The 25,982-nt window shown below is 34.6% G+C and overlaps 1 protein-coding gene across 6 annotated transcripts in view; it reads right to left on the bottom strand.

Annotated features, from left to right (window-relative positions):
- Positions 1–25,982, bottom strand: part of Greb1l (GREB1 like retinoic acid receptor coactivator) — a 264,690-nt gene that overhangs the window by 84,812 nt on the left and 153,896 nt on the right. For all 6 annotated transcript variants that reach the window (XM_046438512.2, XM_046438513.2, XM_046438514.2 and 3 more), the window contains one exon: positions 25,503–25,625. In XM_046438512.2, the coding sequence (XP_046294468.1) occupies positions 25,503–25,625 (123 nt within the window). The remainder of the gene's footprint in view (positions 1–25,502; positions 25,626–25,982) is intronic.

Genomic DNA, 25,982 nt, shown 5'->3' with positions numbered 1-25,982 from the left:
GAGACTAGTATGATGATATGATATAAAAACCTTAGTGAATAAAACATTATGGTCTTGGTGCACTAGCATGCAAACAAAACAGTGGAAAATAACCCCAGTAAGAAATAGACATAAATACACAAGAGAATTGAGTGTAAGATAAAGAAAAATACTCAAATCAGCAAACAACACTCAACGAATTGTGTTGAGACATGTGGGTATATAGAAAAATAGTTGTATATACATCTTAGACCAAGTACCAAACAAAATCAAATGGATCAAAAATACAAATTTTAAAATTGAAAATACAAGAATAAAAGGAAAAAATATGGGAGATTTAATTGTCACCTAAATATGGAAAAGGTCAAATTATTGCTCATAATGCAGAAGCCATAAAGAAAATTAATAAATTTAACTACTCAAAAATTAAAAGATTCTGCATGGCAAAATACATGATAACCAGGCAAATACTAACCAGAGAGTTCAGGAAAAAACACTTTCTGAGATTAGTCACACTAGTATCAGAAAAAAACAGACTTTAAGCAAAAACTATATTGGAAAAAAAGAAGGACCTTTTACAATGATAAAAGAGTTGATCCACAAGGAAGATAATTATAAACATATATGCAACTACTAACAGACCCAAACACTTGAAGCAAAATTTGACAGAATTAGAGGGAAAACAGCTGTTTAATAATAGTTGGAGATTTCAAAACCCTGCTTTCAATAATTGATAGAACAGCCAGAGAGATTAGCAACAAAGAAACAGAAGAGTTGAATAACACAGTAAACCAACTGGACCTAATCGACACCAACAGAACATTCCTCCAACAAAAGCAAAATACATAAAAATTACATATTCTTTTCCAGTATACAGGACTGTTCTCCAGGATAGACCAGATGTTAGCCAAAAAACAAGTCTCAATTAACTTCAAGGAACTAAAATCACATGAAATACATTTTCTGACTTCAATAGAATCCAGTGACTGACCAATAATGAAAGGAAATTTGAAAAATTTATAAATGTGTCAAAATTAAAGATATTCCTAAATAACCAACACATGAAAGAAATCACAAAGTAAATCAGGTATCACTTCAACATAAATGAAAATGAAACACAACTCCAAAAAGTTTATGTGATGCCACTTAAGAAGGAGAATTATTCCTCAGTATCCACAGGAGATTGGTTCCAGGACCCTATGAATACCAAAAGCTGCAGGTGCTCAATTCCTTTATACAAAATGGTACAGTATTTGCATATAATTTTCACACACCTCCTGTATTCTTTCAGTCATCTCTATATTACTTTTAATACCTAATACAATGTAAACGGGATGTAAATAGTTGTTAAACTATATTGTTTGGGGGGAAATGAGTGGACACTTTAAATACAAATAATTTTTTTTCCAAGTATGTTTGATCCCCTAAGCAACTGAAGATGTGGATGCAGAACAGGCAGATGTGGAACCTGTGGATATGGGGACCTGTGGACATGAACAGCCAACTGTACTGAGAGGGAAATGTATGGCTATAAATGCCTATATTTGAAAAAAAAAACAAAAACAGAAAGAGCTCAAATAAATAACCTTAAGAAACTAGAAAAAGAAGAGCAAATTAAACCCAAAGACAACAGAATAAAAGAAATAATACTTATTGAAGTAAAAATGAATGAAGTAAGAAATAGACAACTGAGAATCAACAAACTTAATGTCTGCTAAGTGGTAGCTAGGATGACCAAGAAAAAAAAGAGAAGATGCAAATTACTAAAACCACATAAAAATAAACAAATAAAATAAAAAGGTATTGTGTCCATCTACAACTAAAATAATAATAATAACAATAATATTAAAAGAATAAAAGGAGTGGCATCACTAGCAATCTTAAAGAAAAAAAAAGAATTGATATGAACAACTGTATGTCATTTTTAGGGGCTGAACCGTACTGCCCCCAAATTTGTATGTTGAGGCCCTTACCTCCAAACCTTAGAATGTGACTAGATCTGTAAATAGGACCTTTAAAGAGGTTATTAAGGTTAAATGCAGTTATAGAGCAGGGCTCTAATCCAATATACTGATGTCCTTACAAGGAGAGAAAGAGACACCCAGATGCCCATGCACAGCGGACAGACCACTTGAGGACACAGCAAGAAGATGGCCATCTGCAAGCCATGGGGAGAGGTCTCAGAAGAAACCAAATTGGCCAGCACCTCAGTTTTGGACTTCTAACCTCTAGGACTATGAAAAAATAAATTTATGTCAATGGCATTTTGTTATATCAGCCCTAATACACTAATACTGTCATCAAATTAGATAATTAGGTTACAAATGAATAAATTTCTAGGACAGATTGATTCAAGAAGAGAAAAAAATCTGAACATATTTCTGACAAGTAAAGAGACTGAATTGGCTAATAGCAAAAAACAATATCCTACAACTAACCACACACACACACACACACACAAAAACCTCAAAGACTCAAGGGTTTCATTAAATTTACTAACACTTAAAGAAATACTGCCACTTTTTCACAAACTCTTTCAAAACATAAAAGAGAAGGGAACATTTCCTAATTCATATTGCATAGTCACTGATGACTCTCATATCAAAACCAGACAGAGATTCAAAAGAAAAGCAAGCTATGGTATATAGTTTAAGCAACTTATAATACAGATATAAAAATGCTTACAAAATACTAGCAAATTGAATCTAGCAACACACACACACACACACACACACATATAGATTCATACACCATAACAAGTAAGATTTTTTAGCAGGAATGCAAGGTTGGTTTAACATATATAAATTTATTAGTATAATTCATAATATTAATAAAGGACAAAACTACATGATTAATTTAATAGATACAAGGAAGCTGACAAAATTCAACTCCCTTTCATGATAAAAACAATTAACAAACTATGAACACAACTGATAGTCTTCAACTTGATAAAGGGCATCCATAAAAAAGTTACTGCTAATATCATATTAAATGGTAACAGACTAAATGTTTTCCCCCCTAAGATCTAATTATAATCTGAACCAAGACAAGGGTGTCAATTTTTGCCATTTCTATTTGATACAGTATAGGAGGTTTTTATCTGGGGTATTTAGGAAGGAAAATAAAATAAATGTATCTAGGTTGATAGGAAGAAGTAAAACCACATCTATTTAAAAATGACATGTACAGGAAATCCTAAGGAATTCACTACAAAACTACTAGTGCTGACAAATGAGTTCATCAAGGTCCCAGAATATAAGATCAATATACAAAAATCAATGGACTGGGGTGTAACTCATTAGTAGAGTGCTTGCCTAGCATGTGCAAGGGCCTGGGTACTGATCCCCAGCACCAAATTTTTTTTAAAGAATTGAATGTTATGTACTTAAAATAAATAATCCAAAAATAAATAAAGATTTTTCCCATTCTGTGGATTGTCTTTTTCTTTTGATGGTGTCCCTTGCAGCATAAAGTTTTTTTCTAAAGAATTGAATGTTATGTACAAAATCAAATTTATAATAGCATCAAAAACTGTAATTAGGAAAAAACTGAACAAAAGAACTACAAAACTTTGCCAGGCATGGTAGCACACATCTGTAATCTCAGCTGCTCCGAAAGCTGAGGCAGGAAGACTGCAAATTTGAGGGTGGCCTGGGCAACTTAGTGAAAACTTAGTGAGATCCTGTCTCAAAATAGAAAATAAAAAGAGGTGGAGAGGTAGCTCAGTGGCAAAGTGCTTGCCTAGAAAGTGAAAGGTGTGGGGTCAATTCCCACTACTGAAAAAAAAGAAAAAGGACAAAATTTATACTATGAAATCTACTAAACGTTAAAGGAAACTAACTAAAGACGACCAACATTCATGGATAGACATTCTGTGTCTATGGCAATACTCCCAAATTGTTCTAAAGAGTCAATCAAGCCTCACCAAAATTCCAGGTGGCTTCTTCCCAGATACTGACAAGCAAATTCTAAAATTTATATAGAAATGCAAGGAGCTCAGAATAGTCAAAACAATTTTGAAAAACAGAAGGAAGCTATAGGACTCAAACTTCCCTATTTCAGAACTTCATCCAAAGATACCAACATTATAGTGTGGTAACAGCATAAGGACAGGCACACAGATCAATGAAATAACATTGAGAGTCCAGAAATATATCCTTTTTATTAATGAACAACTGAATTTTGACAAAAGTGTCAAGAAAATTCAAAACTTTTTTTTTTTACAAATGGTTTTGAGACAAGTAGATATCCATTTATAAAAGAATGAAGTTGGATGCCTTACACACATAAAAAAATTAACCTAAAATTTAATAGCTATAACATTCTTAGAAGAAAACACATAAGTAATATTCATGACCTTGCAATAAATAATGGTTTCTCAGATAAGAAACTGAAACTATAAGCAACAAAAGAAAATATAAATTAACTGGATTTTAACAAAATAGAAAAAAACTTTATGCTTCAAGGGACACCATCAAAAGAAAAAGACAATCCACAGAATGGGAAAAATCTTTGTGCAAATCATCTGTCTGATAACGGTCTTGCTCCCAAAACATATAAAGAACCCTTCTTAAATCTATAATTAAAAATACCCAATGGAAAAATAGGCAGATGATTTGTATAAACACTTATTTTAAAAATATTCAGGGCTGGGGTTGTAGCTCAGTGGTGGAGAACTTGCCTAGCATATGTGAGGCACTGGGTTCGATTCTCAGCACCACATATAAATAAATTTAAAAAACGGTCCATCAACAATTTTTAAAAATCAAAAAAATATATACAAATACTGGATACAGTGGCAAACGTCTGTAATCCCAATGGCTCAGGAGGCTGAGGCAGGAGGATCCTGAGTTAAAAGCCAGTCTAGCAGCTTAGCGAGGCCCTAACCAACTTAGTGAGACCCAGCCTCTAAATCAAATATAAAAAAGAACTGGGGAGACCTGTGGTTAGACTCAGTGGTGAAGTGCTTGCCTCGCACGTGTGAGGCACTGGGTTCGATCCTCAGCACCACATAAAAATAAATAAAGATGCTGTGTTCATCACTAAAAAATAATATTTTTTTAAAAAGGCCTGGGGGATGTGCTCAGTGGGTCAAGCACCCCTGGGTTCAATCCCTGGTACCCACCCCCCAAATATACATTCCCCTACACACACCAATGGCTAATAAACACATGAAAAGATGTTCAAGGTCATTACACTGGAGGAATGCAAATCAAAACCACAATTAGATACTACTTCATGCCCACAGGAGGGCTATAATCAAAGAGAAAGGTAACAAGTATTGGCAAGGGTGTGGGAATCCTCACATGTTACTCGTGGAAATATAAAATGGTTTATCCACTTTGGCAAACAGTTTCTTAAACAGTTACACATAGATTCAACTATATGACTCAGAAACTCTACTCCTCAAAGAAGAAGTGAAAATGCATACTCATATAAAAACCTGTACACAAATATTCATAGCAGCATTCTTATTATTATTATGTTTATTATTTTGGGTGCTGGGGATTGAATCCAGGGCCTTGTACACTAAGTACATGCTCTATCAGAGGTTATAACAATGTGTATTTCTCTCTCTCTCTCTCTCTCTCTCTCTCACACACACACACACACACACACACACACGAATAAATTTTTTTTGGTGCTGAGGATTGAATCGAGGATGTCTTATTATCCAGCAACATATTCAGCCCTTTTATTTATTTATTTATTTAGAGACAAGGTCTCACTAAGTTACCCAGGCTGGCCTTGAACTTGCTATCCTGTCTCAGCCTCCCTGGGATCACAAGTATTCGCCACTAAACCAAGCCAATAGCAATATTTAATGTCTCCAAACAGAAACAACCTAAATATCCACTAACTGATGAATGAATAAACAAACTGTGATTTTTCCATACAACAGAATATTATTCATCAATGATAAGAATGAAGTAAAATACTGATATATGCTACAGTATGGAATAAACTTGAAACCTACTTCTTCATGAAAGAAGCCAGTCACGAAGAATATATGTAATATGTATACAAAATGCCAAGAACAGACAAATCTGTGGAAATAGAAAACAGATTTGTGGTTGCCAGGGGCTGGGAAAAGTGGTAAAACAGGAGTGACTATTCGCAAGTTCAGGGTTTCTTTTCAGAGTGATAAATACTCTGACATGTATTGTACAATTCTATGAATGTACTAAAAACAATTTAATTGCATACATTTAATGAGTGGATGGTATGGTATAATAATAATAACAATTATTATTATTATTTGATGCTGGGGATTAAACCAAGGGGCACTCAACCATTGAGCCTTCTTTTGTATTTTATTTAGAGATAGGGTTTCACTGAGTTGCTTAGGTCCTCACTAAATTGCTGAGGCTGGCTTTGAACTCACAATCCTCTTGCCTCAGCCTTCCAAGCCACTGGGATTACAGGCACATGCCATCTTGCCCAGCTTAATAATTATATCTCAATGAAACTACAACTTACAAACGCTATAAGTAAAATGATAAACCAGGGAAAATATTAACTAATATTACAGTTAATTACACTCTGCACTTCCATCAACAGAAACCAGTAAGAAAAAAGACCACTGTAGCTTGGTTGCCCTGTATCATATCTCATTAGTCCCTTTGATTTCTGCAGAAGCTCCAGCAGACAGTTCTTTACGAGCTCAGGGACATACCTTAAGTTCATATTTAGTTTTTTTCCAGCTTTTTGTCTCAAGGCTTTCTTCAAGGCCATCAAGCTCTCTCAGCCCTGGGTGTGGTCCAGAGTGTGAGGGAGTTTTATGTTTCTAGGGCAATCCTCAATTAACAGGGACTTGAAAATGAGAGTCCCAGCCCCACATTCATATATATATATATATATATATATATATATATATATATATATATATCTCCAAACAGAAATATTATATATATTAATATATAATATTAAATATATATTAGTTTTAGGTGGACACAATATCTTTATTTTACATTTATGTGGTGCTGAGGATCGAATCCAGTGCCTCAGGCATGGTAGGCGAGTGTTCTACCACTGAGTCACAACCCCAGGGCCCCAAGCCTCACATTCTTTAGAAGGTGTTCTGGAAGGCATTCTGCATGCTTCTTGGAGAAGCTCAACTATATAGAAAACACACCCTTATGTTGGCTTACTCTGGCTTCCAGGGATCACTTGCCAAATAAACAACCGAAGTCCTTCCCTTAGGCTCTGATTTCATCAGAACCCAAACTATGACAACTGACAACTCAAAAACAAAAGGGTAAGAAAGAAACTTAAAGTTCATAGAAAAGAACATGCAAATAGCTTTTAAACAAATGCTAAGATGCTCAATGTCAATGATAAGGAAAATGCAAATTAAAACTACATTCTGATATCATTTCAGGTATACAAAAATCCAAAAGTTCAATAATAAACTTTGTTAGTGGGTATCTGGGAAAATACATGTTACGATGCATGCACTGATATGGCCTCCATGGATAGTAATCTGACAGACTATATGGAGATTTTAAATGAGCCTGTGCTTGACCCAACAATTCCTGGACATTTATATACATGTGAGGAATTATTTATGTTGAGGATATACATTGATGAATTGTTTGGAAACAATACGTAGACACACATACACACATATGTATGTCTATCAACAGGAGATAGGTTAAACAAATTATGGCACATCCAGATATCATAATAGTATGCAGCATTAAAAAAATTAATGAGTAAGCTCTCTATTGATGTGGAAAGATCTCTAAGAAATGTCAATATAAAAAAATGAGATGCAGAACAGCGCATACAAAACATTGCCTTTGGATTAACAAGGTGTAAAAATAAGAATTTGTATTTGCTTGAACAGATATAAAAAGAATCTAGAAAAATACACAAGAAACTAATTATAGTGATTACCAATAGGTAATGGGGGATAGGCATGTAGAAATGAAGTGGGATGAAAAGGAACTCACTTTATGTACATGAATATATATATATATATATATATATATATATATATATATATATATACACACACACATATATACACACACACACACACACATAGGTATTTTTGGAAAAAACACAAATATTTCAAAATGGTGGGCTGGGCGTGGTGGTGCACACCTGTAATTCCAGCAGCTCAGGAGGCTGAGGCAGGATTGTGAGTTCAAAGCCAGCCTCAGCAACTTAGTGAGGCACTTAGCAACTCAGGGAGACCCTGTCTCTCAATAAAATATAAAAGAGGGCTGGGGATGTGCTCAGTGGTTAAACGCCCCTGGGTTTAATCCCTGGTACCAAAAAAAAAAAAAAAAGTGGAATGATTGTTTAAAAACTAAGGATAGAAATTGGCTACATGTAGAGGATACCTTTTATCAGAAGTGTTTCTTAAATATATAAACATGTAATTCAGCATTAAATTACATAATGATTTTAAAAGGTAATTCCATTCAATGGAACTGATTCTACAAAGTTATCAATTCTCTAACCCCAAATCAAGGGATATGTTTCAGTCTCTATGATACTAAATCCCTTTACTTATTTAGTCAACAAATTTTTGAACACTTATGTGTCAAAAATCTTGCTAAATTCTATGGGTGAAAGGGTAAACAAGCACTGTATTTAGGTCTGTTTTTCTGTCTACTAGAGTACTCTGTTCTCCTACCCTTGTATCTGTCTTAAGAGCCAGACTTATGGTTTCATTTTTGAAAATGTATTTGATTTATACTGTTTGTTCTACTTTATTTGATACAAAATATAGAACCATAAATTGTAGAAAAAAATCAGAAATCACAGAGAAGTATTAGATAAGAGAGAACTTTCTAAAATGTAAGTCCTACTGTGTTATTTTCTAATTTTTACCACTTTGAATGCTTCTATTCTTGAATTTATTATGTATGTAATTTCAAAATCACCATGTAATTTAATACTGGATACAGTATGGTTACATTTGCATATTCAGCATTTAAGACTAGTGGTTTTGATTACTGGGGAGCGGCACTAAGGGTTCAAGATATGATTCCCTGTAATCTTGCTCAGACATGAATTTGAACCATGGACCTGGGAGGATGCTGGGCAGAACCTAATGCTTAACTAGTAAGAAGTGGATTGCTTAACATCTGCATCTCTCCAAGGCTTCATTCTCTTCCCTAGAGACTGGACATCCATTTAAAGGGGAGACCTATAAGCAACAGAAGATTCACAAACTTGGAAAATTCCTTGAGCACAGCTCTGCTCTCTATGTGGTAAGTGGTTTGTAACTTCTTGTTTCTTCCCCTAGGTCATGAGCTCCTTGAGGGCATTCCCAGCTGCTGGTACAATGACTGTCACATGGTGGCTAAAGAAATAAAATGGAAAAAAATACCAAAAATAATCTTCTTATCCTTTGTATGCAACAATTCAATAACTTGCTGTTAGTGCACAATCACTGGGAGAAAAAAATTTCTAAATAAAAGAAGCCAATTAGTGAATAGAAAAGAGTTTAGATCTTGATTTTTGCCACTTACTAGCCTTTAAAAAATTTTTTGCCAAATATTAACTGAATATAGACTTTGTTTTATGATCAACAAAATTACACTAAAAATTCACAGTGTTAAGCACAGTGAATAAAATATAGTAGATGTTCCATAAGTTTTTTAACCTGGTTAAACCTTTTTTAAAATTTGTTCTTTTTAGATATACATGACAGTAGAGTGTATTTTGACCTATTATACATACATGGAGTATAACATGAGGATCTCATTCTTGTGGTTGTACATGATGTGGAGTTCCACTCGTGAAATATATGAATGTTCACATATGAATGTTATGTCCAATTTGTTTGGTTAAATCTTGTTAAGGGTTTTCTAGATGTCGAGAGCTTAAGTCTTTATGAGTTCTCTTTTTGCTCTGAATCTCCTAGGGCAAAAGAGACTAAATAACTTGCTTTGCAGCAAATTAATGTAGACTCTATAGTAACTTGCTTCTTTCCTGAGTAAAGTTACACTAGACCTATTTTTACATATAAAATGCCATTAGAATAATACCCTTCTAATAGAGGCACCATATTTCCATTACTGCTTTCTAAACCCTCATTAGTTATTCATGTCAGCTCTTTTACTTCTGATTAAGTCAAACTAGCATTTCATTAAAATATGAACATATTTACCCTCTAAAATTAATGGTAATTCAGATATCTTCCTAACTTGTTCTTATGTTGCTGATTTTTTAAAGAAATATCTTTACTGAGGTATAGCTGACAATAAACCACACTTATTTATTCATTTATTTTATTTTTTTTGGTACTGGAGATTTGAACCCAGGGGTACTTAACAACTGAGCCACACCCCCAGCCCCTTTTAAAATATTTTATTTAGAGACAGGTCCTCGCTAAATTGCTGAGGCTGGCTTTGAACCCGAGATCCTCCTGCTCAGCCTCCCAAGCTTCTGGGATTACGGGCACCACCTAGCCGGGCTCACACTACACATATGTAAAGTACTCAATTGCCTAAATTTTGACATAGGTACCTATGCATGAAGCCATCCTCACAGTCAAAATAGTGAACATATTTATTTTTTAATTCCTCCTCTTGTGCCTCCCTTGCTACCCCATCCCCAAGCAATCATCGATGGCATTTTCTAGAGTTTTATATAAATAGAGTCATACAGTATTGCTTTTTTAGAGGGCTGACTTCTTTCAATTATCAGAATTATTTTGAGATTCATCAATGTTGTTGATCAATAGTTCTTTTTATTTATTATTATGTGGATATAATAACTATCTACTTACCTATTGATAGACATCTGAATTGTAGCCAGTTCTTGGCACTGTGATTACAGGCGTGCACTACCAAGACAATATAGAATAACTGTACTGCCTTAAAAAGGATTTTTTTCTTTTTCTTTTCTTTCTTTTTTGGTACCCAGAGGCACTTAACCACTGAGCCACAACCCCAGCCCTTCTTTTTTATTTTTTACTTTGAGACAGGGTCTTGCTAAGTTGTCCAAGCCCTCACTAAATTGCTGAGGCTGGCTTCGAACTTGCGATCCTCCTTCTTCAGCCTCCCAAGCCGCTGGGATTACATGTATGTGCCACTTTGCCCAATTCTTCCTAGTTTCTTAAGGTGGAAATTTAGTTTATGTATTAAAGGAAGAAATTTCTAGGTTTTTAAAATTTATAGGTTTTTAAATTTTTTTTCAGTACCAAAAATTGAACCCAGAGTTGCTCTACCACTGAGGTACATCCCCAGACACACACACACACACACACATATATAATTTTGAGACAGGGTCTCCCCAAGTTGCCTGGCTGATCTTCAACATGCAGTTTTCTTGATTAAGCCTCCTAAACTGCTGGGATTATAGGCATGTACCATCACACTTGGCTCTAATATAAATTTTACATATAATTTATCCCTAAAAACTACTTTAGTGGCCTCACACAAATTGGATAAATTCTTTTTTCATTTTCATTTAATTCAAAGTATTATGAATTTACCTTTTGATTTACTGTTTGATTAACAGATTATTTAGAAGTGTGTTAGTTTGCAAATATTTAGGAATTTTAGGATTTCCATAAATCCTTCTGTTATTGATTTCTTATTTAATTCCATTTTAAGCAAAGACTATACTTTGTTTGATTTGACTCCTTTAAATGTGTTAAGACTTGTTTTATGGCTCACAAGTATCTTATGTTTATTTTTGTCCTCTTTATATAACATGTATTTTTTTTTCTGGCTTGAGGAGAATGTGTTGTGGGGTGGAGTATTGTATAAATGTCAGATCAAGTTAGTTGATGGTACTATTCAAATATTCTATATTTTTATTGATTTTCTGTCTACCTGTTCTATCAATAATTGAGAAAGGGATATTGGAATACATGGCTATAGTTATGGATTTCTATATTTCTCAAATTATTTTTTGCTTCATGTATCTTAAAGCTCTGTTATAAGGTAAGTTTTTTTAGAATTGTTGTGTTTTCTTGATTATTTGACCCCTCTGTCATTATAAATTACCTCTCTAATCTTGGGTAGTGTCCTTTGCTCTGAAATCTATTTTGCCTGATATTAATAGAGCCACTCAAGTTTGCTTTTGACTAGTGTTAGCATTGTTAGTTTGGTTTTAAAATACTTTTACCTTTAGCCCATTTATATCTTTAGATTTTAATTGTTTTTCATGTAGGCAACATGAAATTGGCTCTTTTAAAAAAATCTGATAATCTCTGCTTTTGAATTAGGGTGTTTAGATCATTTACATTTATTGTGATTCTTGGTGTGAGTCTATCATCTTACTATTTGTTTTCTACTTGTCCTATTTACTCTTTTTCTTCTTTCAGCCATATTTTGGATCAACCAAGTATATATTTTTTATATTTATTTTTTAGTTATAGGTGGACACAACATCTTTATTTTATTTTTATGTGGTGCTAAGGATTGAACCCACTGCCTCATGCATGCCAGGCGAGCGTCCTTCCTCTGATCCACAACCACAGCCCCAACCAAGTACATTTTTATGATGTTATTTTTATCAATTTTGCTGTTTATTAACTAAAATTCTTTGGTTATTTTAGTAGTTGCTTTAGAATTTCTAGGATATATCTTACCACAGTAAAACTTCAAATAATGTTGTATAACTTCAAATATTCTGTAAGACTTTTACAAAAGCATACTTCTATTTCTCCCCTCCTGGCCTATATGCTATTTTTCACTTGTTTTACTTTTTTTGCATATATTATGAAACTCACAAAATATATTTATTATATTGACATTATATCGATTATCTTTTAAATAGATTTAAAGACTAAGAAAAAATTGCATATATTTACCCATGTGGTTACCATCAGAGTGGTTTTCATTGCTTTGACAGATTCAGATTTTCATCTAGTATCATTGTCCATCTACTTGAAAGACTTCCTTTTCTTGTAAAGTGAGTCTATTTTTGGTGAATTCTTTCAAGTGTTGTATGTCTGAAAGTGTTTTTATTTCACCTTCATTTTTGAAGACTTTTTGCTGAATATATAGAGTTCTGTATTGTCTGCTCTTTGATTTCAACATTTTTTTTTAAATCTTTTTTTTTTTTAAGACAGAGAGAGAGAATTTTTTTTTAATATTTATTTTTCAGTTTTTCAGTGGATACAACGTCTTTGTTTTGTATGTGGTGCTGAGGATCGAACCCCAGGCCGCATGCATGCCAGGCGAGCGTGCTACCGCTTGAGCCACATCCCCAGCCCTGATTTCAACATTTTAAAGATGTTGCTCCACCGTCTTATTTGTTTCCCATGAAAAATACGATGCTATGCTCATTTTTGTTTTTCTGTACATAACACACTTTTTTCCTCTGGCTGCTTTTAAGATTTTTCTCTTTGTTGTTGGTTTTGGCAATTTTATTATGATGGGCTTTGGTATAGTACTTTTTTTAAATTCATGTTTCTTGTGCTTAGGATTCAGTGAAATTCCTGGATGTGTGGGTCTGTATATTCATCAAGTTTGGGGAGTTTTTGGACATTATTTATTCACATATTTTTTGTGTATCTCCTACCCACACCTATTTAGGCACTCCAGTTACCAGTATATTGTGCTGCTTGTAGTTGTTGCACAGCTCATGGGTACTCTCTTTGTTTTTTTCTCAATTTTTTTCTCTCTCTGGATTTCATTGTGGATAGTTTCAGTTACTATGCTTTTTGAGTCACTAACCTTTTCTTCTGCAATGACTAATCTGTTATTCATCTCACCTAGTGTATTGTTCATCTCAAATATTGTACTTATAATTTCTAGAAATTTGATTTGGGTCTTTTTAAAAAATCTTCCATGCCCACTTAATTTTTTAAATATATGAACTCTAGTTAAAATAACTGTTTTGGGTCTGGGGTTGTAGCTCAGTGGTAGAGCGTTTGCCTAGCATGTATGAGGCACTGGGTTGGATTCTCAGCACCACATAAAAATAAATAAAAGTCCATTGACAACTAAAAAACTATTTTAAAAAATTAACTGTTTTGATGTCCTCTTGTGATTCTAACATCTGTATCAGTTTTGCATTGGTTTTGGTTGATTAATTTGTCTTCTTAATATTAGTTATATATCCATCTTTGCATGCCTACTAATCTCCTTTTTCCGTATTTTTAATTGATGCATTATAGTTGTACAGAATGGTGGGATGTGTTGTTACATATTTTATGCCTGGTAATCTTGAACTGGATGTCAAGCGTTGTTAATTTTACCTTAGTGGGGACTGGATATTTTTGAATTCCTATGAATATCTTTGAATTGTTCTGGAATCAAGTTAAATTATTTGTAAGCAAAGTTTATTCTTTAAAAAAAATTTTTTTTAATTGAAGGTGGACACGATGCCTCGCCAGTGCTAGGCAAGCACTCAACCATGGAGTCACAACCCCAGCCCCAGCAATTTAATTCTTCAGGGCAAAAACAAAACAAAAAAACTCCATTGACAAAGGACTCTACTCAATATTATTTCATTTCTATTACATTAAAGAGAGGGAGAACTAAACTATTAGAAGGATGCATACATAGCATAATGTTTACCTCTGGGCACACAGGAGATGGGGTGGAGAAGGGGAGAGAGGTGGCTACTGACTGATGGCAGTCTTTTATTTTCCTTTAAGATTTTGCTTTTATGATATTTTTAGACAGTATTGGAGCACAACCTGATCTAGAGTCAAGTATTCTCTTATGGGGACAAAATCTTCCTAAGTACTCTATCCAATGACCAATGATTACAGTCTTCCTGTCTGACTGGTGGGAACAGTCGCTGTTCTTGGCCCTGACTGCTGAGCAGTTTCCTCTAATCCCTGTGGGTGATACGTTTTATTAGCCTTGATTAGTTTCTTCACCTGTAGGTCCCATTTCCTTCTACTCAAATCAAGGAATCTTCTGTTCCCTCTCCCTGTATCATGGTTTAGAAACTCTCTGAAGACAGTGAGCTGGGGCAATTGTCAGACTCATATTGTTGCCAATTTTTCAGAGGTTGCTGTCCTTTGTTGCCTGATGTATAGTGTCTGGGAGGCTGTTTTTCATATATTTCGTATTTTTGTTGCTGTTTCGGGTAGAAGAATGAATTCAGTCCCTTTTCTTCTTTTTGGCAAAAGTAAATATTGAGTTGATCCTTTACTCTTGGTGGCTCCCTCTTGGCTTCCTGCTTCTCTGCCCTCTCATTCTTCTCTTGAAATCTGAGACACATGAACATTTTACAGACCCATTTTTATATCTCCATTTCTTATTATCCAGTAAATATCCCCCTCCTAAAATTGTTCAGGAGTGAGCACAGAGATTTGAAATTCTGGTTTCATTATCCTTTAGCTATATCTTGAACTTATCTCCATTCGACACTGGCCTTTATTTCTGCTCATGCAAAGAATGCTGAAGAGAAATTAGTAAAATGAAGACATTTGCTACTGACTTATACATTTGGCTGAATTCTGAGACTTTTTCAAAGTTTAACCTATTAAAAGTACAAAATAAAATTAAGAAAAAGAAACAAACATGCCAAAGTCTCACTTCTCTTACAAACCATTTTTTTTTCTAAAGTACATGCCTGTGTTTTATCCACAGGATCTTTTGACATGATAAAACATAAATATGTCTTAATGTCACTTTCTGTACTTAGCAGAAGTGTTTCCTATGTAGTTGCGCAGGGTTTACAGTGATTTTTTTAAGCATCTTCATCATGTGTGATTTACTCAATGGATTTACTCATGATTACCATGATTTACTCAATTCTTTCTATTCGAAGGTTTCTTTTCCTTTTGAGTTAATGTAAAGGGAATTGCATTGACTATGTTAACTCTCTTCTCAGGTTGTATTATTGGTTAAGTTCTCTGAAGTGAGATTATCAGACCAAGGAGTATAAATATTTTTAATATTCTTTTTATGTATTGCCAGATTGCTTTCTTAAAAGGTCACAGGGTTGTTCACCTTCCCCAGCCTGGCTGAGAGTATCCTTGTCATTCATTGCTTTAAGTGTTCTGGGTAGTGTAGTAGGTGAAAATGACCTCCCACTGTTATGATTTATAATGTCTTCATTTCTACATAGAGGGCAAGTCTTCCTTATACTACCTTATACAGTTGTATTTCTTTGTTCACAGAAGTCTCCCAAGCACATTTATAGCCCTTAGTTTCCTCTCCTATCTCAGAAGGAAGAAATAATTGGTTTTCTTCTTTTTCCCTCCCATCCATTCATTCACCAAATATTTATTGAGCCTCTTCAATGTGCCAGGTATGACGCTAGGCTCTTGGGATACAATGGAGAAATTATACAAAGATATAATCCCTGCCCCCAGGGAGTTAACATGTAAAGGGAAAGTCTACATGTTCTCAATGTTTAGTTAGGAGTGGGAAAATTTGCCACCCAAAGTGTTACCACATTTAGAAAAAGGAGTTTGTTTTTGGTAAAACATTAATTGAGTGTTCATGAGGAACTAAGTTGGAAAAAACCTGCTAAAGCAACTTTCGACTACCTTGACCTTAAGGTTGTACCTATGAGAGGGAAACAAGTTTAGCAAAGAGGAGAGAGATGAACACAGCTACATTGTAGGGACAGTTGAATGATGTTTTCTCATAAAAACTGCTATCTAAACAACTGTCACTGGGGACAGAGCAGGTGTATGGGAGGGGGATGGAAACAAAGGGGGACGTTGCATGAGCAAGGCAGGCCTGGCTTGGACACAACACATCATAGAATGTTTTAAACATTAAACTCTTGGACGCTAAGAGGTGACAAGGAAGGAAATGTTGGGCATTTCAAGTTCTGCTTAGGGTTGTTCCTGCCCCTTCTTTCTTGGAGAACAAAAAGTCAGCTGTGAGGCTCAACACTGAAGTATTATTATTATTATTAATTAATAATTATTATTAATTATTATTAATTAATAATTATTAATTATATTATTATTAATAATGTATGTGGTGCTGAGGATCGAACCCGGGCCGCACGCATGCCAAGCGAGCGCGCTACTGCTTGAGCCACATCCCCAGCCCCACTGAAGTATTATTTTAACTGTTAACAATCCCACTGTTGAGTTGCTTCCTGACCACCGTGAGGTGAACAGCTTTGCTGCACCACACACTCGACGCCATGATGTCCTGCCTTGCCACAGGCCCGAAAGCAATACAGCCAAATTGTCCGTGAACGAAAAAAAAACTTTTTTCCATATAATTTGCCTATCTCAGGTATTTGTTACATTAATGGAAAGCTAACACAAGCAGTACCCAAGTCAAGCAAAAAGAAACAAACAGGCGGGGGGAAAAAAAGGGGGGGGAGAAAAAAAAATTTAAAACACTGCCAGCATTCAGTAATAACCTCCTTTCTCTCCTTCCCCATCCCATCTCCCTCCCTCTGCCCAGAGGCAATCACTGGGCTTAGTTTTCACCTTTTACAAATGCAATAGAAAGGAAACAATATTGGAATGAATCTTTTGTGAATAGCTTTTTTGGCTCACCATCATATTTGTAAGATTCATCTATAGTGCAGGATGTAGGTATTTATTTTCATTGACATATGCTATTTCATTAGACAAATATATTCATTCTTCTTTTCCATTATATTGATGAATATTTGAGTTGTTTTCAGTTTGAGTCAATTGTGAAGAACACTGCTATAAATAGTCCCGTTCATATCTCTTGGTGATCATGTACAGGATTTCTTTAGCCAGATTATAGATATGCACATTTTCTAGTTTACTATGTGTTACAAAGTACTTGGAAAGTGGTTCTATCCATTAATACTCCTCTCAGAATTGTACATTAGTTCTTATTTCTTGAAATGTTTGCCAACGTTTACTATTCTTCAAATTACTCCCAATTTGATATGTGTATAATGGCTTCTCGTATTATGGCTTCTCGTATTTTTTATGTAATTTCCCTAAATATCAAAGTGGTACATCATTTTCCACATGGGATATTCAATTTCAGAGCACCATTTATTGAAAGCTTCCATTGCTTGTGAGTCATAGCTGAAATATACAAGTTATGTGAATCTGCTTTTGGACTTTTACTCTGTTCTGCTGTGTCTTCTTATGCCAGTTTTATGAGCCTGACATTTGACAGGGAAAGCTCTCTCATTTGCTATTTTTTAATACATTTATGTATATATGTATGTATGTATGTATTGCTCAGGATTAAAGCCAGTGCCTCACACGTGCTAAGGAAACACTCTACCACTGAGCCCCAACCCCAACCCATCATTTGTTATTGTTATGACCATTCTAACACACAAGGCTAAAACAGGAAGGATGTTGTTACTTTGAACCTATAGTGGCTCACAGAGAGGTAAATCCCATCTCATGGACAATACTTCTGACTCCAAAACAAGCCTGACTTCATTAGGCACAGAACATAGAGTCCATGGCATTTTTAAGGAATCGTGAAAATATTTTAAAATTAGAAGAGGAAAAAAGTGAACAAAGTGTTTTGTTTTTGTGATATTGAGGATTGAATTCATGCATGGTAGGAAAGTACTCTATCACTAAGTTATAGCCCCAGCCCTGTAGAAAATGTCTTAATATATAATTTTAACAGATTCACCTTTATGCCAACATAGTTATAAAACATAATTTTAAATATTGTTCTATGCAGAAATGCCCACATGGCAAAAGTGCCTAGAATCCCTCTCCTCCTTCTCCAAAAAAAAAAAAAAAAAAAAAATCCACTATGTAATGGCCCTTCCTGATAGTTTTCTTTAAAAAACTTTTTTTTAAAGTTGTAGATGAACAAAATACCTTTATTTTATTTATTCATTTTTTATCTGGTGCTGAGGATTGAATGGGTTCAATGCCTCACATGTGCTAGGGAAGCACTCTACCACTAAGCAGAACTCCAGCCCCTCTTTAAAAAGTTAGTCTATTAGGTATAGGGGCAAAGCTTGGGAAACTTATCCCTATCCTTTCCTACAAGACATGGGACAAAAACATGTGCCCTGTAGTAGTAGATAAGCATATAATCTTTATTTGGAAAAATAGTACACAACAATAAATTAATAATCTCCCAAAACTAAGTACAAATTTAAATATAAATGGAATTCAAATAATATTTATTTCTGAACGTTTGCCAGGTACCAAGGGATACAGAGATAATAAAAATGGACATAAAGCTTCTAGCATATGAATGAATACAGATGATTAACCAATAATTATAATGAGAATCAATGCCACACAAGTACGATAGCAAAGCTTGTCAGCTCTCACAAAATTGAGAAGCAGGTGTTGTTAATTTAAGCTTTTACAAATGAGGAAACAAAGGAAACAGAACAATTAAGTGGCTTAATCTAAACCTCAGCTATAATATATGTCAGGTGTAGCATTTTAATAGCAGGACTCTACACTCCAAAATCTGGTCTGAGACAGTGCTCATCCCATAGAAGACACTCAATAAATTAGATGGTATTGAACTGAGAGAGAAATAGGATTACACGTTTTCTCGGGGCATTATTTGAGTCTATCTCTTATGTACTTATTGAGATGTATTTTCCATGTCATAAAATTTACCCATTTCAATATAATTAAATGGTGTGTAGTAACTTTGCCAAGTGGTGCAACCATAACCATCCATCAATTTTAGAACATTTTCAGCCCCTAGTAAGAACCCTCATGCCCATTTTCAGTTACTTCTTGCTGTAGGCAAGCACTTATCTACTTCCTGTCTCTAAATTTACATTTTCTCTACAACTTATGTAAATAAAATCATATAATATGTGAACTCACTGGTTTCTTTCACTTAGCATTGAAGATTCATCCATGATGCGGCATTTGTCAATATTTTGTTCTTTGTTATTGCTAAATGGTATTCCATTGTATGAACACACATTTTATCTACCTACTTCTGAGTTGACTGTCATTTAGGTTGCTTCCAGTTTTTTACTATATAAGTAATGCTGAAACAATTATTTGCATTCAAGTTTTTGTGAGAAAATAGGTTTTAATTTCTCTTGGGTAGATACCTGGGAGTGGAATTGCTGAATTTTACATTGAATTTTTTGGGAAACTGCCAAGTTGTATACCAAGCAGTATATAAAGGTTTCATGTTTTTCCCATCCACTGACATTTGTTTCTGTCTTTTTTTATTCTAGTAATTCTAGTGGATGTGAAGTGGGACCTCATTATGGTTCTGATTTATATAAGCTTAAAAACTATGATAATAAACATCTTTCCATGTGCTAGTCATTTGTACATATTCTTTGAAGAAATGTCTATTCTAAATCTTTTGCATGTGTTTTGATTGGATTCTTTGACATCTTATTATAGAATTATGAGAGGGTTTTGTTGTAAATTATTGTTACTAATGCTTTATTAGATTTGTGGGTTTATTTATTCTAATTTGTTATACATGACAGCAGAATGCATTTCAATTTTTAGTACACATATGGGGCATAATTTTACATGTCTCTGGTTGTTCATAGAGTCATACCATTCGTGTCTTCATACATGTATTTAGGGTACTGATGTCCACCTCATTCCACCATCTTTCCTACCTCCATTCCCCCTCCCTTCTCCTCCCTCCCCTTTGCCCTATTGAAAGTTTCTCCATTCCTCCCATGCTCCCCCCCATCCTCATTATGGATGAGCATCCACATATCAGAGAAAATATTGTTTTGGGGGGATTGGCTTATTTCATTTAGCATAATATTCTCCAACTCTATCCATTTACCTGCAAATGCCATGATTTTATTCTCTTTTCATGCTGAGTAATATTCCATTGTGTGTATATATATACCACAGTTTCTTTATCCATTCATCTACTAAAGGCATCTAAGTTGATTCCACAGTTTAGTTGTTGTGAATTGTGCTGCTATAAATATTGATGTGGCTGTGTCACTGTAGTATGCTGTTTTTAAGTCCTTTGGGTATAAACCAAGGAGTGGAAGAGCTAGGTCAAATGGTGGTTCCATTCCAAGTGTTCCAAGGAATCTCCATACCGCTTTCCATATTGGTTGCGCCAATTTGCAATCTCACCACCAATGTATGAGTGTGTCTTTTTTTTTTTTTTTGGCAACTCCACCGGGACTCATGAGTGTGTCTTTTTACCCACATCCTCGCCAACACTTATTGTTGTTTGTATGCATAATAGCTGCCATTCTGACTGGAGGGAGATGAAATCTTAGTTTTGATTTTTATTTCTCTAACTGCTAGAAATGTTGAACATTTTTTCATATATTTGTTGATTGTATATCATCATCTGAGAAGTGTCTGTTCAGATCCTTGTCCCATTTACTGCTTGGTTTATTTGTTTTTGTTTTTTGGTGTTAAATTTTTTGAGTTCTTTATATATCTTAGAGATTAGTGCTCTATCTGATGTGTGTATAGTAAAAATCTGCTCCCAAAATGCAGGCTCTCTATTCACCTCACTGATTGTTTCTTTTGCTGAGAAAAAGGTTTTTAGTTTGAATCCATCCCATTTATTGATTCCTGGTTTTATTTCTTGCGCTGTAAGAGTCTTATTACGGAAGTCAGGGTCTAATCCGACATGATGAAAATTTGGGCCTACTTTTTCTTCTGTTAGGCACAGGGTCTCTGGTTTAATTCCTAGGTCCTTGCATGGTGTGAGACAGGGGCTTAATTCCATTTTGCTGCATATGGATTTCCAGTTTTCCCAGCACCATTTGTTGAGGAGGCATCTTTTCTCCAATATATGTTTTTGGCACCTTTGTGTAGTATGATAAAACTGTATTTATACGGGTTTGTCTCTGTGTCCTCTATTCTGCACCACTGGTCTACAAGTCTATTTTGGTGCCAATACCATGCTGTTTTTGTTACTGTTGCTCTGTAGTATAGTTTAAGGTCTGGTATAGTGATGCTACCTGCTTCACTCTTCTTGCTAAGGATTGCTTTGCCTCTGCTGGGTCTCTTATTTTTACAGATGAATTTCATAATTGTTTTTTCTATTTCTATGAGGAAAGTCATTGGGATTTTGATTGGGATTGCATTAAATCTGTATATTGCTTTTGGTAGTATGATCATTTTGACAATATTACTTCTGCCTCTCCAAGAACAAGGGAGAGCTTTCCATCTTCTAAGGTCTTCTTTAATTTCTTTCTTTAGCATTCTGTAGTTTTCATTGTAGAAACTAAGTTGATTTCCAAGTTTTTTTTTTTGAGGCTGTTGTAAATGGGGTAGTTTTCCTAGTCTTTCAGAGGATTTGTCACTGGCATACAGAAATGCCTTTGATTTATGGGTGTTGATTTTATATCCTACTACTTTGCTGAATTCATTTATTAGTTCTAGAAGTTTTCTGGTGGAATTTTTTGGATCCTCTAAGTATTGAATCATGTCATCAGCAAAGAGTGATCGTTTGAGTTCTTCTTTTCCTATCTATATCCCTTTAATTTCTTTCATCTGTCTAATTGCTCTGGCTAGAGTTTCAAGAACTATGTAAAATAGAAGTGGTGAAAGAGGGCATTCCTATCTTGTTCCATAGATTGTGTTTTGCTGGGTTTTTTTGTTGTTGTTTGTATTTTCATTTTCTTAGTGTGTTTTGTGAAAAGTTTTGAATTTTGATGAGATTCATTTCATCATTTTTTTCCATAAATAAATCCTTACAGTCGATTGGGTTTTTTTAAAAAGATTTTTTTTTTAGTTGTAGATGGTCACAATACCTTTACTTTATTTATTTATTTTTATGTGGTGCTGAGGATCAAACCCAGTGCCTCGCTCATGCTAGGCAAGTGCTCTACTGCTTTTAGCCACAATCCCAAACCTAATTGGTTACTTTAAAGTAAAATTCACTGAGAAGAAAATAGTCTGTACAATAAATGGTCTAGGACAATAGATAACCACATACAAAAGGACAAACTTAAGACTCTCACTTCACTCCATAAAACAAAAATTAGTTCTAAATGGCTCATAGACATAAACTGTAAGAATGACAATAATAAAGTCTTTAAAAGAAAATATGGAAAATTTCAAGATCTTCAGTTAAAAAAATTTCTTTTTCATCCATTCTTGAATTCTTGTCCTGTTTAAACGTGTGTGTGTGTGTGTGTGTGTGTGTGATATGTATATATAATGTAGGTAAAGACATATCCACCTTTGGTAAATATGGTAAAATATTTCACTGGAATTGGTAATGAAAATTTAAATATTAATAACATAAAAATGTGGAAAAAATATGCAAAGAATAAGTGGCAAGCCAGCCAGAATAAATATCCGTAGTGTGGCAAGTGAAACTCAAATCAAAGCTGTGTAAGTCTTAAATTAACTCCTTTAAATATTACACGGTGTATACATTTCAGGGTAGGAGACACTGATTACAGGCAGTCACCAATTGCAAATTAAGATTAAGGAGAAACTATCTCTGATAGAAAAGTGAATCTTAAATCAGTTAGGAAGATGCCTTACACCCTAATGTTTGCAATGCTATCATAAATTTGACATGAAATTCTTATATCCTATTACATTCAATACATGTCAGAAGAAATTACTACAGCATCCATAAACATAAATTCATCAAAAAAAGCAATTCTTCCAGTAAACTCTATGGGTTGCACCTAAAATTGTTAATAATTAATTTCATGGTCAAGTTACTTCTTACATCTCCACAAGGGACACTGGGCTAACACTTGGCGACTTGTGTTCACTGTGTGTCAGTCAGTGGCCTCTCCCTCTCTTGCCTAAGTCCTTAAGATTTCTTTGTTAAAGCCTGAATCTTTGCAAAAGCCTGATTTTATCTTTCAAAACAAAATTCATTTTTGAAAAATATTTCCTAATATAATTAAAATTATATTACTGCTTACTGATGTTTTGACTTCTTTTCATTGTTTTTATGTACAACTTGTTATTTATACATCCTCTTAGGAAAGGTAACATGTTCTGTTTTTCTTTGATCCCTCTATGAGTGGTTTTTAGATCACTGGAGTCATTAGTTAAGTACTGGAACCTTGTCATATAGCACCTGATAAGATTCTTAAATTATAATGAGTATTTGGTATGTTTTTGCTGGAATGAAGTAAATACGAATTTTTAACATTATAGTTTTAAAATTACATTTGATTAGCTTTAAGGTCTATTGGCAGATAACACACCATGGAATCCACCAAATTACTAAAATAATATTGAAGAAGAGACATGTAGGCATGTCATTAATATAATGAAGGCTAGTCTTTCAATGCCAAGAACCAAATACCAACTAAAAACTATCCTGGACAGTTTAAAGGTTGGACTTTTTAATTCAGGATGAGGTAGACTTAGTTCACCATATGCTGCATTGTCCACCACAGTAAGAAGTACCCCAAGTAAAGTTAGTCTTATTATCTTTATGTTGTTATTAACATATGCTAATAATCACTTCCATCCTGAAAAAAACAGAAACAATTTTCCAGCTCATCAGAAGCACACCTAAATTTGAAAGAGGCAAGCTAACTAGTGAATGAAGAGAGCCTTCTTTTTTACTTGTTACAGTTGAGTGGACACTAGCTAAGTACATATCCTATGAAGTTTGCATATAAGATGGGTAAAATGGTACTTCACAAAAAGCAAGTGAAATGAAAACATAATTCACAAAGTCTTTTAAATACTTTACTTCTTGCCTAAGAAATAACTCTGCCGACTCTGGGTAATTTTCTCAAATACTATCTGCAGTGATCTTTTCAATTACAGCCCCGACAGCCTTCAGCCACTTGGAGCCATGAAGTCCCAACTGGAATCTTTGTTTGACCTGAGGGCCTGGGCCAGTGTCTACACTAGAAGAATTTTTAGATGCCTTGAACTAGTAGCTAATCTGTTCAGCATCAGATCAGCCATTCTGTTGATCCAGCCCTGATATTGTAACCTAGTTTGAGGTACTAAGATTTTATCTGGTTATTTGTAACCTTGCCCCTATCTCTACTACTAGAAACTAGGTCCTGGATTCATCCATTATGATCTGCAATCTTACCTTAGGACTTTACTTTGTATCCCAGTTGATACATGAATTCCTATAATGTTCTGTGGGCTTACATAGAATCCTACTGTGGAATTTCAGTCTTCATGAATATGTCCCCAGTACATACTACCTGAAAGCTGTGATGTCTCAATTTCCACTTATTACCTAGTATCAGACTCGCCTCATCACATCATATATATGCTTCAGCTAAATTTTCTCCCAACTGTCAGTTCTTTTTCCTTTCTTTGTCTAACACTGGTGGGCGGCTGGGACTTGATTTTGAGTTATCCACAGACTGACCATCTCATTGCTGAGTTCTAATTCCTCTTTCTATCTTTCTTTCCTTCTTCTTCTTCTTTTTTTTTTTTTTTTGTAGTCCTGGAAATTATACCCAGAGCTTCATACATGCTAAGCAAGCACTCTGCCACCAAGCTATATCCCCAGATATTTTTATTTTATTTTGAGACAGGGTCTTACTAAGTTGCCCAGGCTAGCCTTGAACTTCTGATCCTCCTGCCTCAGCCCCCAGAGTATCTGGAAGTACAGCTCTGCACCATCATGCCCAGTCTGAGTTCTAATCCTAATAAAACTCAAGTAATACCTTTATTTAAAAATATTTCTGTTCATACCAGCCAGCCGTAAGTTCAAAGATGCTTCATTAAATATATATCTGCTGCTTGAAGTACAACAGAAAACACCCCATACCTGTCTGAGTGAATCCTGTTTTGTATCCATTGGTTGTTCCATTTTCTGGAGTCACAGTTGATGACACTGAAGAGTTTGGTTTAATAGAGTGGCAAGTAGCAGAGGATTGTCGGCTTCTACATTCTGGAATGGAATAAAAATCACATTATGTCAAGAGACCAATATTCTGTTTAAACAGGTGATGGGGACATGATTCATAAAATCTCTGAAACAAATTGCTGCTTCTTAAGTGGTAGCCACTTTATTAGAGATCCCATTCCCCTAATCCTGAGTTCAACAAAAGTGAGCACAATTCTTCCTAGGGCCAAATGTCAAGCTTGAAAAGCAAAGAACAATCAGACCTCAGTTCCCTGCAGAGTAGTTCCTAGGGAAAAATACGCATAATCAACAGAGTGATGCTAGCTTTTTGGGTAAGACAGAGGCTAAATTATCGATAATTTAAAAAGACAACAACAACAACAACAAACTTTACAAACACCA

Source organism: Marmota monax, unplaced genomic scaffold, assembly GCF_021218885.2.
Source record: "Marmota monax isolate L192 unplaced genomic scaffold, Marmota_monax_Labrador192_F-V1.1 WCK01_AAM20220418_F8-fsc00232, whole genome shotgun sequence".
Lineage (NCBI taxonomy): Eukaryota > Metazoa > Chordata > Mammalia > Rodentia > Sciuridae > Marmota > Marmota monax.
The sequence above is the reverse complement of the archived record's forward strand: the minus strand, read 5'-3'. Positions and strand labels throughout refer to the sequence as shown.